The sequence below is a fragment of the Capra hircus genome, chromosome 10, assembly GCF_001704415.2.
Source record: "Capra hircus breed San Clemente chromosome 10, ASM170441v1, whole genome shotgun sequence".
NCBI classification, from domain to species: domain Eukaryota; kingdom Metazoa; phylum Chordata; class Mammalia; order Artiodactyla; family Bovidae; genus Capra; species Capra hircus.
Window position 1 is genome coordinate 91,677,530 of NC_030817.1, and position 23,518 is coordinate 91,701,047.

At 41.1% G+C, this 23,518-nt stretch overlaps 1 protein-coding gene across 4 annotated transcripts in view; it reads right to left on the bottom strand.

The window, feature by feature from the left end:
- SCAMP1 (secretory carrier membrane protein 1) overlaps window positions 1–23,518 on the bottom strand; it is a 154,591-nt gene that overhangs the window by 35,203 nt on the left and 95,870 nt on the right. For all 4 annotated transcript variants that reach the window (XM_018053678.1, XM_005685067.3, XM_013966720.2 and 1 more), the window contains one exon: window positions 21,685–21,802. In XM_018053678.1, the coding sequence (XP_017909167.1) occupies window positions 21,685–21,802 (118 nt within the window). The remainder of the gene's footprint in view (window positions 1–21,684; window positions 21,803–23,518) is intronic.

Below are 23,518 nucleotides of genomic sequence, written 5' to 3' on the forward strand. Positions count from 1 at the left end.
TTCCCCCGGCAATCTTGATTCCAGCTTGTGCTTCATCCAGTCCAGCATTTCTCTTAATGTACTCTGCATATAAGCTAAAGAAGCAGGGTGACAACAGCCTTGACGTACTCCTTTCCAGATCTGGAACCAGTCTGTTGTTCCATGTACAATTCTTTTTTTTTTTTTTTTAATTTTAAAATCTTTAATTCTTACATGCGTTCCCAAACATGAACCCCCCTCCCACCTCCCTCCCCATAACATCTCTCTGGGTCATCCCCATGCACCAGCTCCAAGCATGCTGTATCCTGCATCAGACATAGACTGGCGATTCAATTCTTACATGATAGTATACATGTTAGAATGTCATTCTCCCAAATCATCCCACCCTCTCCCTCTCCCTCTGAGTCCAAAAGTCCATTATACACATCTGTGTCTCTTTCCCTGTCTTGCATACAGGGTCGTCATTGCCATCTTCCTAAATTCCATATATATGTGTTAGTATACTGTATTGGTGTTTTTCTTTCTGGCTTACTTCACTCTGTATAATCAGCTCCAGTTTCATCCATCTCATCAGAACTGATTCAAATGAATTCTTTTTAACGGCTGAGTAATACTCCATTGTGTATATGTACCACAGCTTTCTTATCCATTCATCTGCTGATGGACATCTAGGTTGTTTCCATGTCCTAGTTATTATAAACAGTGCTGCGATGAACATTGGGGTACATGTGTCTCTTTCAATTCTGGTTTCCTCGGTGCTATGGAGAACAGTGTGGAGATTCCTTAAAAAATTGCAAATAGAACTACCTTATGACCCAGCAATCCCATGTACAGTTCTAACTGTCGTTTCTTGACCAGCATACAGATTTCACAGAAGGCAGGTCAGGTGGTCTGGTATTCCCATCTCCTGAAGAATTTTCCACACTTTGTTGTAATCCACACAGTCAAAGGCTTTGGCATAGTTAATAAAGCAGAAGTAGATATTTTTCTAGAACTCTCTCGCTTTTTCAGTGATCCAACAGATGCTGGCAATTTGATCTCTGGTTCCGCTGCCTTTTCTAAAACCAGCTTGAACATCTGGAAGTTCACAGTTCATGTTGAACTGCTGAAGCCTGCCTTGGAGAACTTTGAGCATTACTCTGCTAACATGTGAGATGAGTGCAATCGTCATTTGAGCATTCTTTGGCATTGCCTTTCTTTGGGATTGGAATGAAAACTGACCTTTTCCAGTCCTGTGGCCACTGCTGAGTTTTCCAAATTTGCTGACATATTGAGTGCAGCACTTTCACAGCATCATCTTTTAGGATTTGAAACAGCTCAACTGGAATTCCATCACCTCCACTAGCTTTGTTCATAGCAATGCTTCCCAAGGCCCACTTGATTTTACATTCCAAGATGTCTGGCTCTAGGTGAGTGATCACACCATCATGGTTATCTGGGTCATTATGATCTCTTTTGTATAGTTCTTCTGTGGATTCTATCCACCTCTTCTTAATATCTTCTGCTTTTGTTAGTATCATTTCTGTCCTTTATTGTGCCCATCTTTGCATGAAGAGTTCCCTTGGTATCTCTAACTTTCTTGATGAGATCTCTAGTCTTTCCCATTCTATTGTTTTTCTCTATTTCTTCACAATGATCACTGAGGAAGGCTTTCTTATCTCTCCTTGCTATTCTCTGGAATTCTGCATTCATTATGGTATACCTTTCCTTTTCTCCTTTGTCTTTCACGTCTGTTCTTTTGATAGTTGTTTGTAAGGCCTCCTCAGACAACCATTTTGCCTTTTTGCATTTCTTTTTCTTGGGAATGGTCTTGATCACTGCCTCCTGTACAATGTCACAAACTTCTGTCCATGGTTCTTCAGGCTCTCTACGAGATCTAATCTCTTGAATCTGTTTATCAATCCACTGTAAAGTTGGAAGGGATTTGATTTAGGTCATACCTGAATGGCCTAGTGGTTTTCCCTACTTTCTTCAATTTAAGTCTGAATTTGGCAATAAGAAGTTCATGATCTGAGCCACATTCAGCTCCCAGACTGTTTTTGCTGACTGTATAGTTTCTCCATCTTTTGCTGCAAAGAATATAATCAATCTGATTTTGGTATTGACCATCTGGTGATGTTCATGTGTAGAGTCTTCCCTTGTGTTACTGGAAGAAGGTGTTTGCTATGACCAGTGCATTGTCTTGGTAAAACTCTGCTAACCTGTGCCCTGTTTCATTCTGTACTCTAAGGTCAAACTTGCCAATTACTCCAGGAGAAGGCAATGGCACCCTACTCCAGTACTCTTGCCTGGAAAATCCTATGGACAGAGGAGCCTGGTAGGCTGCAGTCCATGGGGTCGCTAAGAGTCAGATACGACTAAGTGACTTCACTTTCACCTTTCACTTTCATGCATTGGAGAAGGAAATGGCAACCCACTCCAGTGTTCTTGCCTGGAGAATCCCAGGTACGGGGGAGCCTGGTGGGCTGCCGTCTATGGGGTCGCACAGAGTCGGACACGACTGAAGTGACTCAGCAGCAGCAGCAGGTATTTCTTGACTTCCTACTTTGCATTCCAGTCCCCTATAAGGAAAAGGACATCTGTTTTGGGTGTTAGTTCTAGAAGGTCTTGTAGGTCTTCACAGAACCATTCAACTTCAGCTTCTTCAGCATTACTGGTCTGGGCATAGACTTGGATTACTGTGATACTGAATGGCTTGCCTTGGAAACCAACAGAGATCATTCTGTCATTTTTGAGATTGCATCCAAGTACTGCATTTTGGACTCTTTTGTTGACTATGACTATCCATTTCTTCTAAGGGATTCTTGCCCACAGTAGTAGATATAATGGGCATCTGAGTTTCATTCACCCATTCCAGTCCCTCTTTGGTCACTGACTCCTAAAATGCACACGTTCACTCTTGCCATCTCCTGTTTGACCACTTCCAATTTGCCTTGATTCATGGACCTGACATTCCAGGTTCCTATGCTATTGCTCTTAACAGCATCAGACTTTACTTCCATCACCACACATCTACAACTGGGTGTATTTTTTCCTTTGGCTCCATCTCTTCATTCTTTCTGGAGGTAGTTCTCCACTGATCTCCAGTTGCATACTGGACACCTACCAACCTGTGGAGTTCATCTTTCAGTGTCCTATCTTTTTGCCTTTTTATACTGTTCATGGGGTTTTCAAGGCAAGAATAGTGACCCTTCTCCAGTGGACCACGTTTTGTCAGAACTTTCCACCATGACCCATCTATCTTGGGTGGCCCTAAACTGCACGGCTCATAGTTTCATTGAGTTAGACAAGGCTGCTGTCCATGTGATCAGATTGGTTAGTTTTCCATGACTATAGTTTTCAGTCTGTCTTCTGCAAAATTGCGTTTAGAACCAAACCCCATACTCACCAGAGACGCTTGGAGGGCTCAAACATAACTTGTGTGCACCAGGACCCAGAGACCCCACAGAGACTGAGACAGAACTGTGTTTGGGTATCTCCTGAGGAGGTACAAGTTCGCAGTGGACTGCTGCAGGGGCAGGGGCTCTGGGTGCAGTAGGCCTGGGTGTGGCATAAGCCCTCTTGGAGGAGGTCACCACTAACCCAACATAGAGCCGCCAGAACTTACACAGGACTGGGGAAACAGACTCTTGGAGGGCACAAACAGAACCCTGTGTGTACCAGGACCCAGGAGAAAGGAGCAGTGACCCCACAAGAGACTGACCCAGACCTGCCTGTGAGGGTCCAGGAGTCTCCGGCGGAGGCGTGGGTGGGTGGTGGTCTGCTGCAGGGTTGGGGGCACTGAGTGCAGCAGTGCGTGCATGGGACCTTTTGAAGGAGGTCACCACCATCTTCATTACCTCCACCATAGTTTGGCCTCAGGTCAAATAACAAGGAAGGAACACAGCCCTTCCCTTCAACAGAAAATTGATTAAAGATTTATTGAACATGGCCCCGCTCATCAGAACAAGACTCAGTTTCCCAGTCAGTCAGTCACTCCTATCAGAAAGCTTCCATAAGCCTCTTATCCTTCTCCATTGGAGGGCAGACAGACTGAAAACCACAATCACAGAAAACTAACCAATCCTTCAAGTTAGGCTTCAACAGTACGTGAACTGAAAACTTCCAGATGTACAAGCTGGATTTAGAAAAGGCAGAGGAACCAGAGATCAAATTGCCAACATTCACTGGATAATAGAAAAAGCAAGAGAATTCCAGAAAAACATCCACTTTTGATTTATTGACTACAGTAAAGCCTTTGACTGTGTGGAATCCAACAAACTGTGGAAAATTCTTTAAGAGATGGGTATACCACACCACCTTACCTGCCTCCTGAGAAACCTATACGCAGGTCAAGAAGCAACAGTTAAAACCGAACATGGAACAACAGACTGGTTCAAAATTAGGAAAGAAGTGTGTCAAGACTGTATATTGTCACCCCATTTATTTAACTTATATGCAGAGTACATCACGTGAAATGCCAGGCTGGATGAATCACAAGCTGAAATCAAGATTGTCAGGAAACATATCAATAACCTCAGACATGGGGATAACACCACTCTTATGACAGAAAGTGAAGAGGAACTAAAGAGTCTCTTAATGAGGATGAAAGAGGAGAGTGAAAATGCTGACTTAAAAGTCAACATTCAAAAAACTAAGATCATGGCATCTAGTTCCATCACTTCATGGCAAATAGGTGGGGAAACAATGGAAACAGTGACAGACTATACTTTCTCGGGCTCCAAAATCCCTATGGCCTGTGACTGTAGCCATGAAATTCAAAGATGCTTGCTCCTTGGAAGCAAAGTTAAGACAAACCTAGGTAAAAAGCAGAGACATTACTTCACCAGCAAAGGTCTATACAGTCAAAGCTACAGTTTTTCCAGTAGTCACGTATGGATGTGAGAGTTGGACTATAAAGAAAGCTGAATGCCGAAGAATTGATACTTTTGAACTGTGGTGTTGGAGAAGACTCTTGAGAGTCCCTTGGACTGCAAGGAGATCCAACCAGTCCATCCTAAAGGAAATCAGTCCTGAATATTCATTGGAAAGACTGATGCTGGAGCTCCAATACTTTGGCCACATATGCAAGGAACTGACACATTGAAAAAGACCCTGATGCTGGGAAAGATTGAAGGCGGGAGAGGGGGACAACAGAGGATGAGATGGTTGGATGGCATCACCGACTCAATGGACATGAGTTTGAGCTAACTCCAGGAGATAGGGAAGGACAGGGAAGTCTGGCATGCTGCAGTCCATGAGGTCACAAAGAGTCAGACACGACTGTGCAACTGAACAACAAAAAACATAACAAGAGACATTCTGACTTAAATACATTAACTTACTACCCAAGACTATGCCAAGAAAATCATACCTTACCTATTCCTATGTTGTCTACATATACACCACTGACCCTATATATCAAATTGTATCATTTTATCATTTAATGTACCATGCAATATGTATATCCTTAAAGATACTTCTGCTATTCGCTCTGTACACTATTTAACATTTTGTGTATGGTCAGGTCTTAAAGGATTTAAAAAGAAATACTTCTGAGAACTATCTGTCCATAGTGATTCTTCACTCAAATATTAGATTCTTACAAGCAGGGTTCAAAAATACTCTATTAGCATCTCTTTCTAAGATGCATAAACTATGAAGCACATCAATCCATAACATCAGCCACTCAATCTAACACAAATTTGAGAAAGGAAATAACAACAGAACATATTGGGACAAATATTTATTTATTACATGGCTACAAACTTGGGGGGAAGAAAGATGAGACAGAAAAGTGAACTTGTAATTACACTGCCTTGTGATTAAGGCCTAAATTAGAAGCCTGACTAGAATGTCATCAAAGCAGGTTTGGAGGATGGGGGCAGTGCACCCAGCCCTTTCTCCAAGCTCAGAGACATAGGAACTGGTAATTGTGGCCAAGTGCAGAGTGAGGTAAAGGAGGAGGAGTCAAATGCTTTCAAGTTAAGCTTAGATACCGAGACACTGTTTCAAGAGAATAGAGAGGACAGGTTGTTTTAGTAGGGAGAGCAGACGCTAAGTTCTAAGCATTCAGCCATTGCACAAATGTTCATTGAATACCTACTATAAGACTGCCATGACAGACAGGTGAAAATTTGGTTGGAAGCTAGACAGAAATGGACTAGAGACGGGGACTTGGAAACCAATGGCACATAAGTGGTAGCTGCAACTCTGACGTCAGCTAACTGTGCACGATGAGAGAACACAGGACGCAGAAACAAAAGGAAATCAAGGACTGAAGCCTGTTACCACACCTATACTGAAGACAGACTCCTAACAACAAGAAATGACTAGGAGAGGAATGAGAAAAGCCAGGGATCTTTCCACAGACGCCAAGGGAAGAACGCAGTTAAGGAATGGAGAGCTGTTAGGGGAACAAAGGGGTAAAAGCCCCCAGGTCTTCTGAAACAGTAGCGGAAGCAAATGCCATATTACTATGGATCAAAGTACTAAAGACTCAGGGAGAAAAAGAGCACTTACAAATACCTATACGGTGAATCTTAAAATTCTTTTAGTACCAAGGCAGTGTTATAAATATGGCACTATTTTTATTCCTTTCCAAACCAAGTTTTTTTATAAAAAAATAAATGTACAGATAAATCACTACACCTATGTTCAAGAAATTTATCTCATAATGAGTACGTATAATTACATCCTACAAATTAAATGTATTCCAGAAATCTAATAAACCTTTTTCACTTATCTGTCTTTCCCCTTTACCCTCCCCCCGCCCTCAATTTATGGGCATGTAATTAACAAACATTTGTTCTAACTTGCTTATTCCTTTTTTCAAATTTATATTAAATTGAGTGGCTGATATTATATCCTAGTGGACTTTATGGTTTAATTACTTAAAATGTAACTCATAGCCCCACAGAGCAGAGCGGGAAAAGAGAGGTAGGAATAACACATTTCTCAATGATCTGTATTTGTACAGACCCAGGGAGCCACCTAGAGGGAAAACAGTACCTACGTTTCGTGCACAATGCTCAAATACTGCATTAAATCCACGATATCCATGTGAAGGGGTGATTCCTCATTTCAGTGTCCCAGCAAGATGATGGACTACTTATAAGGTTCAACATCTCAAAAAGCTCACCGTTTCCCTGTTATGTTTCAGTGAAACCTATTAATAACATACTCCTTAAGAAGTCGGGAATACAACTTTAAGATAAAGCAATGTAATTAAAAACAAAAACTGAACAACTGAAATACTTGCTATTTCTTCTGCTTATGAGAACTGCACTACCCTACATATTTAGTCCTAGGAGTATCACAGAAAAAACACTAGATTTTATATCTACTGATTCCACTACTTTCTACAGGGCTGGACACCACTGAAAACCTCAAGTTTACTTCCAATACAACAAAGAATACTTCTTATCTCTCAGAGTTTTCCTGAGGATCAAATGAGAACATGCTAGACGAGTAAAACTCAAAATAAACTTTAAAATGTCTGCCAAAGTGTCACATTCATGCTAAGTCGCTTCAGTCGTGTCCGACTCTTTTTGGACTGTAGCCTACCAAGCGCCTCTCTCTGTCCACGGCATTCTCTGGAGTGGGTTGCCGTGCCCTCCTCCAGGGAACCTTCCCGACCCAAGGATCAAACTCGTGTCTCTTATGTGTCCTACATTGGCAGGTGGGTTCTTTACCACCAGCGCCACCTGAGAAGTCCAACATGAGACATAACTCCAGAAAGAATTCTGCATCCCTCACTTATCTTCAAAAATATCTTAGTGTACAATGTGGTTGAATGACACACAAAGTATTATATACTGTTGAAATTTTAAAAATCATGGTACTTTGTTTAAACAAAACAATTCACATGTATTATTTCTGGAACACCATGTCAAGAAACTATCTTCTTGGGTGGCAGAGAAGGAAAATGCCAAGCTCATCTTCTCCCACAGGCGAACCCAACTTAGAGCTACTTACAGACCAACTACTCATGAGAAATACCTGAAGACTAGCGGAAAAGATCTATCAAAACTAAAGATATAAAGAAGGAGGTAAATGAAGACGGGTAATAGAGGCACAGACGCACTACAGTCAAGGCCTAAAACCCTGGGTGGGTGACCTGTAAACGGGAGGATAATTAGAATCACAAACATTCTCCCTGAGAAGTGAGGTGGTCCAGTCCCACACTGGGTTCCTGAACAGGGAAGGTGAGCCCCCAGAACTCTGGGCTTTGAAGGCCAGCAAGGCTTGCTTTCTGAGGAGCCAGAGGGCTGCAGGAAACGGAGCTGCTGATGTTGTTCAGTCGCTCAGTCGTGTCCGACTCTTTGTGACCCCATGCTTCCCTGTCCTTCACTATCCTATCTTCTGGAATTTGTTCCAATTCAGGTCCACCGAATCACTGACGTTATCTAACCATCTCATCCTCTGCCTCTCCCTTCTTCTTTTGCCTTCCATCTTTCCAAGCATCAGGGTCTTCTCCAATGAGTCAGCTCTCTGCATCAGGTGTCCAAGGTACTGGAGCTTCAGCTTCAGGATCAGTCCTTCCAATGAATATTCAGGGTTGATTTCCTTTAGGATTGATTGGTTTGATCTCCTTGCTGTCCAAAGGACTCTCAAACGTCTTCTCCAGTACCACAATTTGAAAGCATCCATTCTTCGGTGCTCAGCCTTCTTTACGGTCCAACTCTCACATCCATACATGACTACTGAAAAAACCAAAACTTTGACTACACAGACCTTTGTTAGCAAAGTAACGTCTCTGCTTTTTAATAAGCTGTCTAGGTTGGTCATAGCTTTTCTTCCAAGGAGCAAGCATCTGAATTTCATGGCTGAAGTCACCATCTGCAGTGATTTTGGAGTTCAAGAAAAGAAAATCTCTTACAGCTTCCACTTCTTCCCCTTCTATTTGCCATGAAGTGATGGGACTGGATGCCATGATCTTAGTTTTCTGAATGTTGAATTTTAAGCCAGCTTTTTCACTCTCTTCTTTCATCCTCATTAAGAGGCTCTTTAGTTCCCTTTCACTTTCTGCCTTTAGAGTAGTAACATCTGCATATCTGAGGTTGTTGATAGCTCTCCCAGCAAAGAGACTTCACTCTTAAAAAGCCCACACAAAACGCCACCTGGTTTGAGATCCAGGGCAGAAGAAGTAATCTGAAAAGAGCCTGCGTGGGACCCACTTGGAGAGCCTCCTGGAGACACAGGAGGCAACTGGAACTCACCCTGGGGACACAGACACTGGTGGCAGCCAATTTGGGGAACTTGTGCCACCACGAGGACACTGGTAATAGAAAATGCCAGTTTGGAATCTTCCTTCTTGCTTATCAGGGCTGGGACCTGACCCCACCCACCAATCTGTCAGCACCAGAACAAGGGCACCTCAGGCCAAGCTTCTAAGAGGTGGACCCAGCCTAATGCACCACCAGGCCAGAAGCCACAGACTCCTCTGAGCCCCCAGGTAACTCAGGACCCAGCCCCACAAACCACTGATTGACATTGTTAGGTAGGTAGAATAGGGAAAAGGAGTCCAAAATGGCAGTGGCTAAAAGACAAGGAAGGGAAAAGCCCGTGAAAATAGAACAAAAGAAGGTCCGAGGACCAGAGTGAAGACTTCAGGCGGAACAAACAGCACTCCTGGCTAAGCCCAAGATGCAAAAAGGAGGAGCCAAAGCGCGCTCTCTCTCCCTCTCCCGTGTGCGTGTGCTCTCTCTCTTTCTCCCCCCACCTCCCCCATGTGCTCCTCCACTCTCTTCTCTTCAAGTCTTTGGGTTGGCATGCCCTCACACTTCGAGGATGGATTCTCCTGCTATCTTCTAAATAAAATAGAGCTGTAACACTGATTTGTCTGAGAGCTATAACACGGTTTGTCCAAGACCCGAGAGCTGTGACGCGCCGAGGGCTTTAATGTCCGTCACTCCAAATCTTTGTTGTGACGAGACAAAGAACCGAGGAACATACACTCGCGTGACAACATCAACCCCCGGATCTCCACAACCATGCAGTCAAAGACACCAGAGCTTAAGTCCATCCTCCACTGACACAGCGCTAGCCTGGGACCCCCTGTATCCTGGCCCCATCCACAAACAGGCTGACTCTAGGTTTAGGATGCCCTTGTTCTGCAAAGACCTAGGACCCACCTACATTCACCAGTGGTCCAGCACCAGCCCCAAGACTCAGACTCATGCAGCAAAGGGCAGTCACGAGACCTGGGACTTCTTGGGCTCCAACCCCACCCAAAAGAGGGCCAACACCAGCTTCCAAACACTATGCACCTGGCAAACAGCTATGTCAGAAACTGGCCCCATCCACCAGAAGGCCAACATGGGATCTCGGACACCCAGCATACAAACCAGCCACCATGACACACACCTCTACCCAACAGAGGGCCAGCACTAGCCCTGAGACTCCCGGGGCTTTGTAATCAGCCACCGCGTGACACAGCCTGGCCCACCAGTGGCTGACAGCCTCGACACAAGGCAAGGCATAGCAACCAACCAGACTGAGGGCTGGCTGTGTCTACCAGACTGCCCACAGTAGTCAGTATACAACAATGAAAGGGCCCGTGCGACCTACATAGAGGGCAACCCCAGATCATACAGCTCTGGTGATCAGTGGGGAGTGCCCTGCCAGGGCAGGTAGGATCTTTCCTACACAACACCACTTCTCTAAGATCAGGAAATGTAACAAACCTACCAAATATAGAGAAAGGAAGACAGTACATTAGCCAAAGCGAGGTAATGGAGGAACATGTTTCAACAATATGATAAAACCCCAAAGGAAGAAATACACAAAGTGGAGAAAGGCAATCTCCACAAAAAATAACTTAAGGTAATGATCATAATAAAGAATGTAGGGCAGTGATAAGATTAACAAAGAGAAAGTACAAGGAGTAATCAAACAGAGCTGGAGATACAGTAACTGAAATTAAAGCTACACTACAAGGAATGAGCAGTGGGTTAGATGATGAGGGGACAAATCAGAGATCATGAAGAGAGAGCAGTGGAATCCCTCATACAGAACAGAAAAAAAAAAGAACTTTAAAAAATGAGGACAGTTAAAAGATCTTGAAATCAACATCAAACACACTAACGTTCACTTCATAGAGGTCCCTTTCACAGACGGTAAAAAGAAAAAAGGGGGCAGAGAACATATTTGAAGACATAATACCTGAAAACTTCCCTTCTCTGGAAAAGGAAACAGACATCTGGGTCAAAGTACAGAGAGCCAGATCGGCCTAAAGAGGACTAGGAAGACACACTGTAATTAAAATAGCGAAAGTCAAGATAAAACAGTATTAAAAGAAACAAGTTACATACAAGGAAACGCCCATAAGGCTATCAGCTTCCTTTTTAAGAGAAACTCTACAGGGTGGAGGGAACAGCACAACACATTGGAAGTGGTGGGACAAACGCAACCAAGACTGCTCACCAAGGGTTTCCTCCCCATTTGAAGAAGAGACCAAACATTTTACAGACACGCAAAAGCTGAAAGAATTCAACACCACAAAACCAGATTTATAAGAAATGTCAGAGACTTCTCAAAGCAGAAAAGGCCACTACTAGAAATATGAAAATTACAAAAGGAAAAATCTCACTGGCAAAGACAAGCATATAGGTAGTAAATTAACCACGTATACAGCCAGTAAAGCTTAAAAGACAAAAGCAGAAAAATTATCCATATCCACAATCATTAGCTAAGGAATATGAGAAATAAGATGTAAAATATGATGTAAATGTGATGGATTGGGAGAGTAAAATTTCAGAGTTGTTAAAATGTGTTCAAACTTATATAGATTGCTATATATAAACCTCTTAGTAACAACAAACCAAAAGTGTGTAATTGATACACCCAAGAAAGAGAGAAAGGAATTCAAACATAACACATAAGACAGTCATTAAATCACAAAGGAAGAGAGCAAAGGAAAGAAATTACAAAAATTATTCAGAAAAACAATTAACACAATGCCAGTAAGAACATACCTATCAGTAATTATTTTAAACATAAACAGACTAAATGGTCCAATCGAAAGACAGAGCAGCTGACTGAACACAAAAATAAGACTCATATATATTCCATCTACAAGAGATTCACTTTAGACCTAAGCAACACACATGGGCTAAAAGTGAGGAGATGGAAAAAGGCATTCCTTGCAAACAAAAGTGGAAAAGCTGGAGGAGCAATACTTGTATCAGAACAGATGTTAAAACAAACAGTAACAAAAGACAAAAAAGGACATTACATAAGGATCAAGAGTTCAATCCGGAAACAGATGTAACAGTTGGAAATATATATGCACCCAACATAGGAGCCTAAATATGCAAAGTATTACAACGTGAGAGACCTGGGTTCGATCCCTGGGTTGGGAAGATTCCCTGGAGAAGGAAATGGCAATCCACTCCAGTGCTCTTGCCTTGAAAATCCCATGGATAGAGGAGCTTGGTGCAGGCTACTATCCATGGGGTCGCAAAGAGTCGGGCACGACTGAGCGACTTCACTTTCACTTTCACATACAGCACTAACACACATAAAGAGAAATTTGACATCAACCCAATATTAGGAGCAAACTTTACCACCCTACTTACATCAATGGACAGAAAATCAATAAGGTAACACTGGCCTTAACACAATAGACCAAATGAAGTTAATAAATATATGGAAAGTATTCTATCCAAAGTAGCAGAATCACAGTCTTTTCAAATGCACTAGGAACATTTCTCCAGGATAGTTCACATGTTAGGCTATAAAGCAAGTCACAGTAAACTTAAGAAAGCTGGAATCATAGCAAACATCTTTTCTGACCACAATGCTGTAAGACTAGACATCAGCTACAAGGATAAAATGCAAAAGAAGACAAACACATGGAGACTAAACAACATGCTACTAAACAAGCAATGGGCCACTGAAGAAATCAAAGAGGAAATTACAATACAGCTGAAGAAATAGGAAACCACTATGATTCAAAATTTATAGAAAGCAGCAAAAGAAGTTTTGAACAGTGGAATTTATAGTGATAAAAGTCTTATACAGAAAACTGGCGATATCAAGGGAATATTTCATGCAAGGATGGCACAATACAGGGCAGAAAGAGTAAGGACCTAATAGAAGCAGAAGAGAAGAAGAAGAGGTGGCAAGAACGCAAAAGAACTGTACAGAAAAAGGTCTTATTGACCAGATAACCACAGTGGTGTGGTCACTCACCTAGAGCCAGACATCCTGGAATACGAAGTCAAGTGGGCCTTAGGAAGGTTTACTACGAACAAAGCTAGTGGGGGTGATGGAATTCCAGCTGAGCTATTTCAAATCCTGAAAGATGATGTTGTGAGAGTATTGCACTCAATATGCTAGCAAATTTGGAAAACTCAGCAGTGGCCACCTGACTGGAAAAGGTCAGTTTTCATTTGAATCCCAAAGAAGGGCAATGCCAGAGAATGTATAAACTACCATACAGTTGCTCTCATTTCACATGGTAGCAAGGTAATGCTCAAAATCCTTCAAGCTAGGCTTCAGCAGAATGTGAACTGAGAACTTCCAGCTGTTCAAGCTGGATTTAGAAAAGGCAGAGAACCCAGAGATCAAATCGCCAACATTCGCTGGATCATAGAAAAAGCAAGAGAATTCCAGAAAAACACCCACTTCTGCATTACACACTATGCTAAAGCTTTTGAGTATGTGGATCACAATAAACGCTGGAAAATTCTTTAAGAAATGGGAATACCAGACCACCTTACTGAGACACCTGTAAGTGGGTCAAGAAGCAACAGTTAGAACAGGACATGGTTCCAAACTGGGAAAGGAGTATCACAAAGATATGTATTTCATCCTGTTTGTTTATCGTATATGCAGAGTTCAGTTCAGTCACTCAGTTATGTCTGACTCTTCGAGACCCCATGGCGTCCCTGTCCATCACCAACTCCCAGTGCTTGCTCAAACTCATGTCCACTGAGTCAGTGATGCCATCCAACCAACTCATCCTTTGTCATCCCCTTCTCCTCCTGCCTTCAATCCTTCCTAGCATCAGGCTCTTTTCCAGTGAGTTAGTTCTTCACATCAGGTGACCAAAGTATTGGAGCTTCAGCTTCAGCATCAGTCCTTCCAATGAATACTCAGGACTGATTTCCTTTAGGATGGACTGGTTGGATCTCCCTGCAGTCCAAGGGACTTTCAAGAGCCTTCCCCAACACCACAGTTCAAAAGTATCAATTTTTCAGTGCTCATACATGCAGAGTACATCATGCAAAATGCAAGGCTAGATGATTCACAAGATAAAATCAAGACTGCCAGAAGAAATATCAACAACCTCAGATATACAGATAATACCACTCTAATGGCAGAAAGTGAAGAGGAACAAAAGAGCCTCTTGATGAAAGTGAAAAGAGGAGAGTGAAAAACCTGGCTTGAAACTTAACATTCAAAAAACTAAGATCATGGCATCCAGAACCATCACTTTGTGGCAAACAGATGGGGGAAAAAGTGGAAGCAGTGACAGATTTTATTTTCTTGGACTCCAAAATCACTGCAGATGGTGACTGCTATGGCAAACCGAGACAGCTTATTAGAAAGCTGAGACATCTCTTTGCTGACAAAAGTCCCTACAGTCAAAGCTATGGTTTTTCCAGCAGTCAGGTACAGATGTGAGTTGGACCATAAAGAAGGCTGGGCACCACAGAATTGATGCTTTCAAACTGTGTTGCTGGAGAAGGCTCTTGAGAGTCCCTTGGACTGCAAGGAGATCAAACCAGTCAACCCTAAAGGAAATCAACCCTGAATATTCACTGGAACGATGGATGCTAAAGCTAAAGCGCTAATACTTCGGCCACCTGATGCAGAGCTGACTCACTGGAAAAGACCCTGATGCTGGGAAAAACTGAAGGCAGAAGGAAAAGGGGGTGGCAGAGGATAAGATGGTTAATAGCACCACTGACTCAATGGACATGAATTTGCACATACTCTTGGAGATAGTGGAGGATAGAGGAGCCTGGTGGGCTGCAGTCAATGGGGTCGCAAAGAGTTGGACACAACTTAGTAACTGAACAACAACAAACAACAGAAAATAAAAGAGTACTTGCAAAACAGACATTTTTGTATAGAAAAAAATTAAATGCTTTAAAACTTATTTTTCAAAGAAATGAAATAACCTTTTCTAAAATTCTTCTGAAGTATAACAAGTCACTATTAATCATTTTATTAATATGGATGAGGTACATTAACAATTGAAGAAATAACCATTCAAAACTAGGGCCCAAAGGAAATACAAGTTATGTTTTATGTATTTATCTCTTCCACACTAAATTATTCTAGCTTTTATATCAATTAAAGGAAAGGGGAAATTTTGTATTCCCTTAATATACAATCTCCTATGACTCATCCATTTGTTATTTGACCCATAACTAGTATTTAATTCTTTAAATAGTCTACTCTAAAAACATGAGCCTATAAAAAAATACTGCTTGGGAATAACCTAAAAGAAACTGCTCCTTTATCTATAAAGAGGTACAAGAGAAGATATTCTTGCATTTCAATTATTTTATATTTAGATTAAAAGATGACACTACAGGGAAAACAAAGATCCCATAGTGCTCATGCTTGGCACTTTAGACACCAGTGATTATAGCTAACTCCAAATAACGTGAGATTTCAGAGTGCCAACAAAAGTTATAAAAATTGTATTCATTGTCAATGAAATGAAAATATATCACAGATCACGGTTCACCTGGTGCTGGAGACACAGAATAGCCTAATAAAAAGAAACTAACTCTAGTAGAGCCAAAACTGTGCATAGATAACTTTTAGAGGGCATTAACTGCTTATGAAAAGCCTGACCCCTAGTGGTGATAAACTATGGCCACATACCCCCTCAAAGGACTTTTTTTTTTTTTTTTAAAAGATACAGTGTCTAGTACAGCCATTATGGAGAACAGTGTGGAGATTCCTTAAAAAAACTGAAAACAGATCTGCCATATGACCCAGCAATCCCACTGCTGGGCATACACACTGAGGAAACCAGAATTGAAAGAGACACATGCACCCTAATGTTCATCGCAGCACTGTTTATAATAGCCAAGACACGGAAGCAACCTAGATGTCCATCAGCAGACGAATGGATAAGAAAACTGTGGTACATATACACAGTGGAGTATCACTCAGCCATTAAAAAGAATACATTTGAATCAGTTCTAATGAGGTGGATGAAACGAGCCTATTATACAGAGTAAAGTAAGCCAGAAAGAAAAACACCAATACAGTATACTAACACATATATATGGAATTTAGAAAGATGGTAACAATAACCCTGTATGCGAGACAGCCAAAGAGACACAGATGTATGGAACAGTCTTTTGGACTCTGTGGGAGAGGGAGAGGGTGGGATGGTTTGGGAGAATGGCATTGAAACATGTATACTATCATGTAAGAAATGAATCGCCAGTCCAGGTTCAATGCAGGATACAGCATGCTTGGGGCTGGTGCACTGGGATGACCCAGAGAGATGGTGTGGGGAAGAACGGAGCGGGGTTCAGGATTGGGAACTCATGTACACCCGTGGCAGATTCATGTTGATGTATGGCAAAACCAATACAGTATTGTAAAGTAAAATAAAGTAAAATTTTAAAAAATAATAATAAAAAATAAAGCAGTAAAAAAAGATACAATGTGGGGAATGCAGTCAATAATAAACTGTCTTTGTATCGTGAGAGACGGCAGTTAGACTTCTTACGATGATCATTTCGACACATACAGAAATAACGGATCACCATGTTGTACACCAGAAACACACACAGTGCTACAGGTCAATTATACTTCAAAACAAACTCACTCCTAGAAAAAGATGTCAAATTTGAGGTTATATGGGCAGGGTTGGGGTGGGGGGGCTGGATGATTCAATCTGCCCTTCAAAAGGTACCAATTTCAAGTTATAACATACGTAAGGACTAGAGATGCAATGTACAACATGGAAAATACAACGTCAAGGCTGCATATTGTCACCCTGCTTATTCAACTTATATGCAGAGCACATCATGAAAAACGCTGGGCTGGAAGACACACAAGCTGGAATCAAGATTGCTGGGAGAAACATCAATAACCTCAGATAAACAGACGGCACGACCCTTATGGCAGAAAGTGAAAGAGGAGAGTGAAAAAGTTGACTTAAAGCTCAACATTCAGAAAACGAAGATCATGGCATCCACTTCCATTACTTCTTGGCAAATAGATGGGGAAACGGTGGAAACAGTGGCTGACTTTGTTTTGGGGGGACTCCAAAATCACTGCAGATGGTGATTGCAGCCATGAAATTTAAAGATGCTTACTCCTTCGAAGGAAAGTTATGACCAACCTAGACAGCTTATTAAAAAGCAGAGACACTACTTTGTCAACAAAAGTCCATCAATGGTTTTTCCAGTAATCATGTATAGATGCCAGAGTGGGACAATAAAGAAAGCTGAGCACCAAAGAATTGATGCTTTTGAACTGTGGTGTTGGAGAAGACTCTTGAGGGTCCCTTGGACTGCAAGGAGATCCAACCAGTCCATTCTAAAGGAGATCAGTCCTTGCTGTTCACTGGAAGGACTGATGTTGAAGCTGAAACTCCAATCCTTTGGCCACCTAATGCGAAGAGCTGACACATTTGAAAACTCCCTGATGCTGGGAAAGATTGAGGACAAGAGGAGAAGGGGATGACAGAGGATGAGATGGTTGGATGGCATCACCAACTCGATGGACATGAGTTTGGGTAAATTCCGGGAGTTGATGATAGACAGGGAGGCCTGGCGTGCTGCATGCGGTTCATGGGGTTGCAAAGAGTCGGACACAACTGAGCGACTGAACCAAACTGTATGTTATACATGAAAACTGTCAAGAGTAAATCCTAAGAGCTCTCATCACAAGGGAAAATCTTTAAAGCTTTTTATCTCGTACTTATATAAGATGATGGATGTTTGCTATACTTATTGAATCACTTCATGATATATGTGAGTGTGCTGTACCATGCTTACATACATGCATATATGTGTATATGTAAGTGTACAAACCATTATGCTGCACACCTTAAACTGACATAAAGCTGTATGTCATTTATATCTCAATGAAACTGAAAGGGAAGGAAAAAACAGCAAGTTTTGAGCAAGCATGGAAAAGAAAATAAAAAGAAAAATCAGGTGCTTTCATTGGATCTCAGCTGCTATTAAATTAAGAGAAATTCTTGCCATTACAAATAAGAAATCTGGCCAAACTATAATTATCTCCATTTATTATACTTCATAAAATCATCTCAATTTAAATTCCTTATTTTACAAAGAATACGAAACTGGAACCAGGTCTTGCAAGAGCGCTTGTAAGGCTTCGATTGACAGAGCAGCCCAGAGGTCAAGGATGCCATCACAAAACTGAGACAAAGGAATGTCCAGGACGGGCTGAAGAAGCCGAGCAGCACACTGCAAGCGGAGTAGAAAGTCCAGCTCCAGCAGCGCTGTGAAAGGCCACCCCAGCCCCACGACCACAACCACCACCTCATTTCCCAGCATGAGGTTCACTTTTTAAAAGCTTCAGAGTGCTGGGTTTGTTTGGGATTATTTTTGTTTTATAGATTAATATAGTAACTATACAAAAGTGGACTGAAGGAAGTGGGGTATGAGTTATTTGTAAAAACCATTTCTGGGTTAGCTGAGGTTTGAAATGGAAAAGAAGAGAGAATGATGGAGCAGACACCAAGACAGTGTCTAAGACTGACTAAAAAGGTCATGGAAGCACTGACAAGCACTGCCGTAAGTGTTAAACACAATCACATGAGAAAGTACTCAGAATCTCCCATTCACAACTGGCACTCAATAAATTTTCTTTTTAAAACACTGCTTGAGATAAATTCTGCATACGATACAATTCAGCCTTGTAAAGTATACCATTCAATGGTTTTTAGTATATTCAGTATATATTCAGTGTTGTGAATATATGTGTGTATACATACAATCTATTTTAGAACATTTTCATCACCTCCAAAAAGGAAATTCTATAACCGTCTGAGGGTCAGGGAAGCCTGGTGTGCTGCAGTCCGTGGGGTCGCGAGGAGCCAGACACAACTTGGCGACTGAGCAATACCTGTTTGCAGTCACCCTCCAGCCCAGCCCGAGACATTTCACGTAAATGGAACCATGCAATATGTGGCACTAACAAATGTTTCTTTGAATATGAACTGGAATTTCTGGAAGTTCTGCTAGTTCTGAAAAGAGGATGAGTTTATGGTGCATTACTGTGAGACAATGACACCAATCAACCAGAGCAGGCAACAGTCACCTGAAGGTGCCACTAAACGGCTGGGTACCTTTCAACTCCAAGACCCTAGGCCATGCAGGTGGGGAAGAGACTGAAACAACGCAGAAGGCTGAAATCCCCAAGGGAAAAGAGCCTGCACAGCAAAAGCACAGAGCGCAGAGAACTGACTGCCCTGAAGACGACTTTTACTTATGAGCGGAACGAAGAAATGGAGGCGGAAGACTAGTCTCAGAGGCAGGAGAATCAGGACATAATTAAGATGGCTGAGGAAGAGGGGCCACCTGCCACACAGAAGGCTTCCTAGTCCAAGGAGGAGGAAAACGGAATCAGTAACTTCAGAAAGCAGAGTTTCAATAGTTACGCGTATGTATGTCTAAAAGGGAGTAAAAGCTTAAATGTAGGAAAATATGGACAGGAAGAATATAGCCTAAGTTTCACAGTTTTGAGAAGGATTAAAGGCAAACATACAAGCCAAATATTTCAAGAATGCAGTTTTCCTAAATAAAAGGTACAGTTATTTCTATGCAATCCTTGTATATATTCTAAGTTCCTAGAGAGTAAATTAAAGGGAAAAAATGTTATTTTAATGTGAGACACATCAAAAAGTATCATTTTAAAACAGAGGTGTTATTCACAAGGTTTCTATACCATGTTGGAACATGTGGAATCTAGGAAAATGGTACAGATGAACCAATTTCCAGGGTGGGACTAGAGATGCAGACAGACAGAAGGGGTGTGTGGACACAGTGGGGGAAGGGGAGGGTGTGACAAACTGGGAAACTGGGACTGACATATATACACTACCACGTGTAAAACACACAGCTAGTGGGAAGCTGCTGTACAGCACAGGGAGCTCAGCTTGGTGCTGCGATGACGGGAGGAAGGGCCAAGAGCGAGGGGACACATGTGCACACAGAGCTGATTCACTGCCCTGTACACCAGAAACTAACACGACACTGTAGAGCAATTATAGACCCATAAAGTAAGAATATATGTTAATGTATATCTAATGTATTAGATGATACAACAATATAGCAAGGAGATCCAACCAGTCCATCCTAAGGGAAATCAGTCCTGAATATTCTTTGGAAGGACTGATGCTAAAGCTGAAACTCTAATACTCTGGCCACCTGATGCAAAGAACTGACTCATTGGTAAAGACCCTGATGCTGGGAAAGATTGAAGGCAGGAGGAGAAGGGGATGACAGAGGATGAGATGGTTGGATGGCATCACCAACTTGATGGACGTGAGTTTGAGTAAGCTCCAGGAGTTGCTGATGGACAGGGAAGCCTGGCGAGCTGCAGTCCATGGGGTCAAAAAGAGTCAGACACTACTAAGCAACTGAACTGAACTGAATTACATATCTAAAACACAGTAAAACTTCATATAAAATAAAAACATTTATTTTTTTCCCCTACCCTATGTAATCATTTTTTAAGGCAATAAAAACAGCCATGGGAATTCTATAGGAGGAAACAGTCATCCTTCAGTATTTGTGGGGTATTGGTTCCATGATATCCGTTACCCTCACACAAAAGGGTACCAAAAATCTGAGGATGTTCTCAAGTCCCCTATACGAAGTGGGGCAGTATTTGCATATAACCTATGTACATCCTCCCTGTATGTATACTTGAAATCACCTCTAGATTACTTATATACTCTAATACAATGTAAACAGTTATTAAACCAATTAGGTAGTACCTAAATAGTTGCCGATGTGGAGCAAATTCAAGTTTTGCTTTTTGGAACTTCCTGGAATTTTTTCCTCTAATATTTTCAATTTACAGTTACTCAAATTAGAGGATATGGAACCTGAGGATATAGAGGGCCAACTGTATAGCTAACTGGGATTTTTACTAAAACCAAAATTCAATCTGTATTACAGCCTGAATCTGTTACCAGCTCACTTTATACTCTTAGGTAAAATAATTTAGCATTTTCAAATTTTAAATACAAATAAAACGTATGCACTACACACAGAATGGTTACTTCTATTTATTAACTGAGCTACTATGCCACGTTCAAAAAAAGAAATCAGAATATACAGAAAGACAACAAGTTTTTAAAATGAGGTTGATTCTTCAATCAATACAAGAAGGTTTCGGTTAATAAAATTTTAAAATACTCCTTTTTTACAGGAAGTTTAAAATGTGATGCAATTTTCTAAAATTTATCTATGCATAACCCTTTTTTTTTTGGCCTCACCATTCAGCATACAGGATCTTCCTCAACCAGGGATTGAACCCACACCCCCTGCGCTAGGAGCACAGTCTTAACCACTGGACCACCAGGGACGCCCATTCTATACATAACTTTTAATTGTGAAAAGTAATCTTCAGAGAGCAAACTTGCATAAGAACAACAATAAAATGACTTGAGGTCACACTAAATTAACAAGATGGGAAAATGAGAACTGAATATCAGGTTCACTGAAAAATCTACAGACATAATGAAACTTCACTTACCTTTTTAAACATAACTAATGAGATGACTGCTGATGCTGTGAAAAGTGCTGCTATAATTATCATCATGATTCCAACAGGAATACTTTTGTTGAGACCAGTAAGGGATGAAATCCAACCACTATAAAATTTTTAAAAAGTACAATTAGGCAAATAAGTTAACACACAATTTTAAAAACAATCACATAACAACTAACACATATTCAGCACTTATGAGCCAGGCAACATTTTAGTTCTCGGTATGCATTAACTCATTTAATTCTCACAACCCCTTATGATATATGTTATATTTAATCCCTATTTCACAGATGAGAAACTGAGTCACCAAGATTATCCAGTGACTTGCCCAAGGCCACACAGCTAATAAAAACAGCACAGTCTGAATTCAAACCTAAGCACCAAAATCCAGAGCCTTAAATATGAACACAAGATTTTACATTTTTTAAAACTGAGTTCATTATAACTTTTTTAAGTTTATTTTAAATTCTGTTTAATTATGTAAGAAAATATTTGAGAACCACATATTCAACAAAGAGCTAGTATTCAAAATATATAAAGTAAAGTTGTGTCTGACTCTTTGCGACCACATGGGCTGTAGCCCACCAAGCTCCTCCATCCATGGGATTTTCCAGGCAAGAATACCGGAGTGGATTGCCATTCCCTTCTCCAGGGGATCTTCAAGAACCTTCAAATCTCAACCTTAAAAGTAAATCTTTAAAATTAAAAAAATTTCAATTAGAAAGTAGAAGAGACAGTTCACCAAGAGGATATAAAGATGGCAAACAAGCACAAAAAAGATAAAACATAAGACATTAGAGAAATAAATATTAAAACCGCAGTGTGACATCACTACACAGCTATCAGAATGGCTTGGAAAAAAAAAATGAGTGACAACACCAGAGTCTGGTGAAGATGTGGCGCTGAAGCACTCATATGTTGTTGCTGGAACTGTAAAATGGTGCAGCTATTCTGGTGAACACTGTCTGGAAAATAGTTTTTTAAAAACACTAAACACGGAACTCCCTGGCAGTGCAGTGGTTAGGACTCTGCACTCTCACTGGTTTAATCCCTTGTTAGGGAACAGCCCCAGGGGGGTAAAAATCATTTTCAAATAAATAAATACAAATAAAAAACATGCAACTTCTATATGAACCAGCAATTTCACTCTTCTTCTTGGGTACTTATCACAGAGAAATGAAAATTTATGTTCACACAAAAGCTTGTTCATGAATGTTTATAGCAGAATAGCCCAAAACTAGGAACAATCCAAGGTCCTTCAACTGGAGAATGGTTAAACAAACTGTGGTCTATCCATACCATATGCTCTTCAGCAATGAAAAGGGATTAATACTCATAGACACAACAACCTGGATGAATCTCCAGAGTATTATGCTTAGTGAAAAAAACTAAAGGCTACATACTGTATGCATCCATTCATATAACATACTTGAGGGGTCAAGCAGATCAGTGACTGCTAGTGTTAAGGAGGGAAGTGAGTGTGGCAATAAACAGCAGAATAAAGGATCTTTTGGTGATGAAAATATCCTCTGTCTTTACTGTATCAATGTCAAGATCTTGATTTTGATACTATACCATAGCTTTACAATTATGTTACCACTGGGGAAAACTGAATAAAGGATACTTGGGGATCTCTCATTATTTCTTACAGAGTCTGTGACTCAACAATTATCTCAGAATAAACAGCTTAATTTTTTAACGTCTGCTGAATTACACGAGATCTATCTTATAACAGGTCACCTTGTGTGCAACCTCAGTAGCAGATTCCTGTGCGCTATTTGGTCACCTCACATGCCTCTATGCTCAGTTTTAACACTTC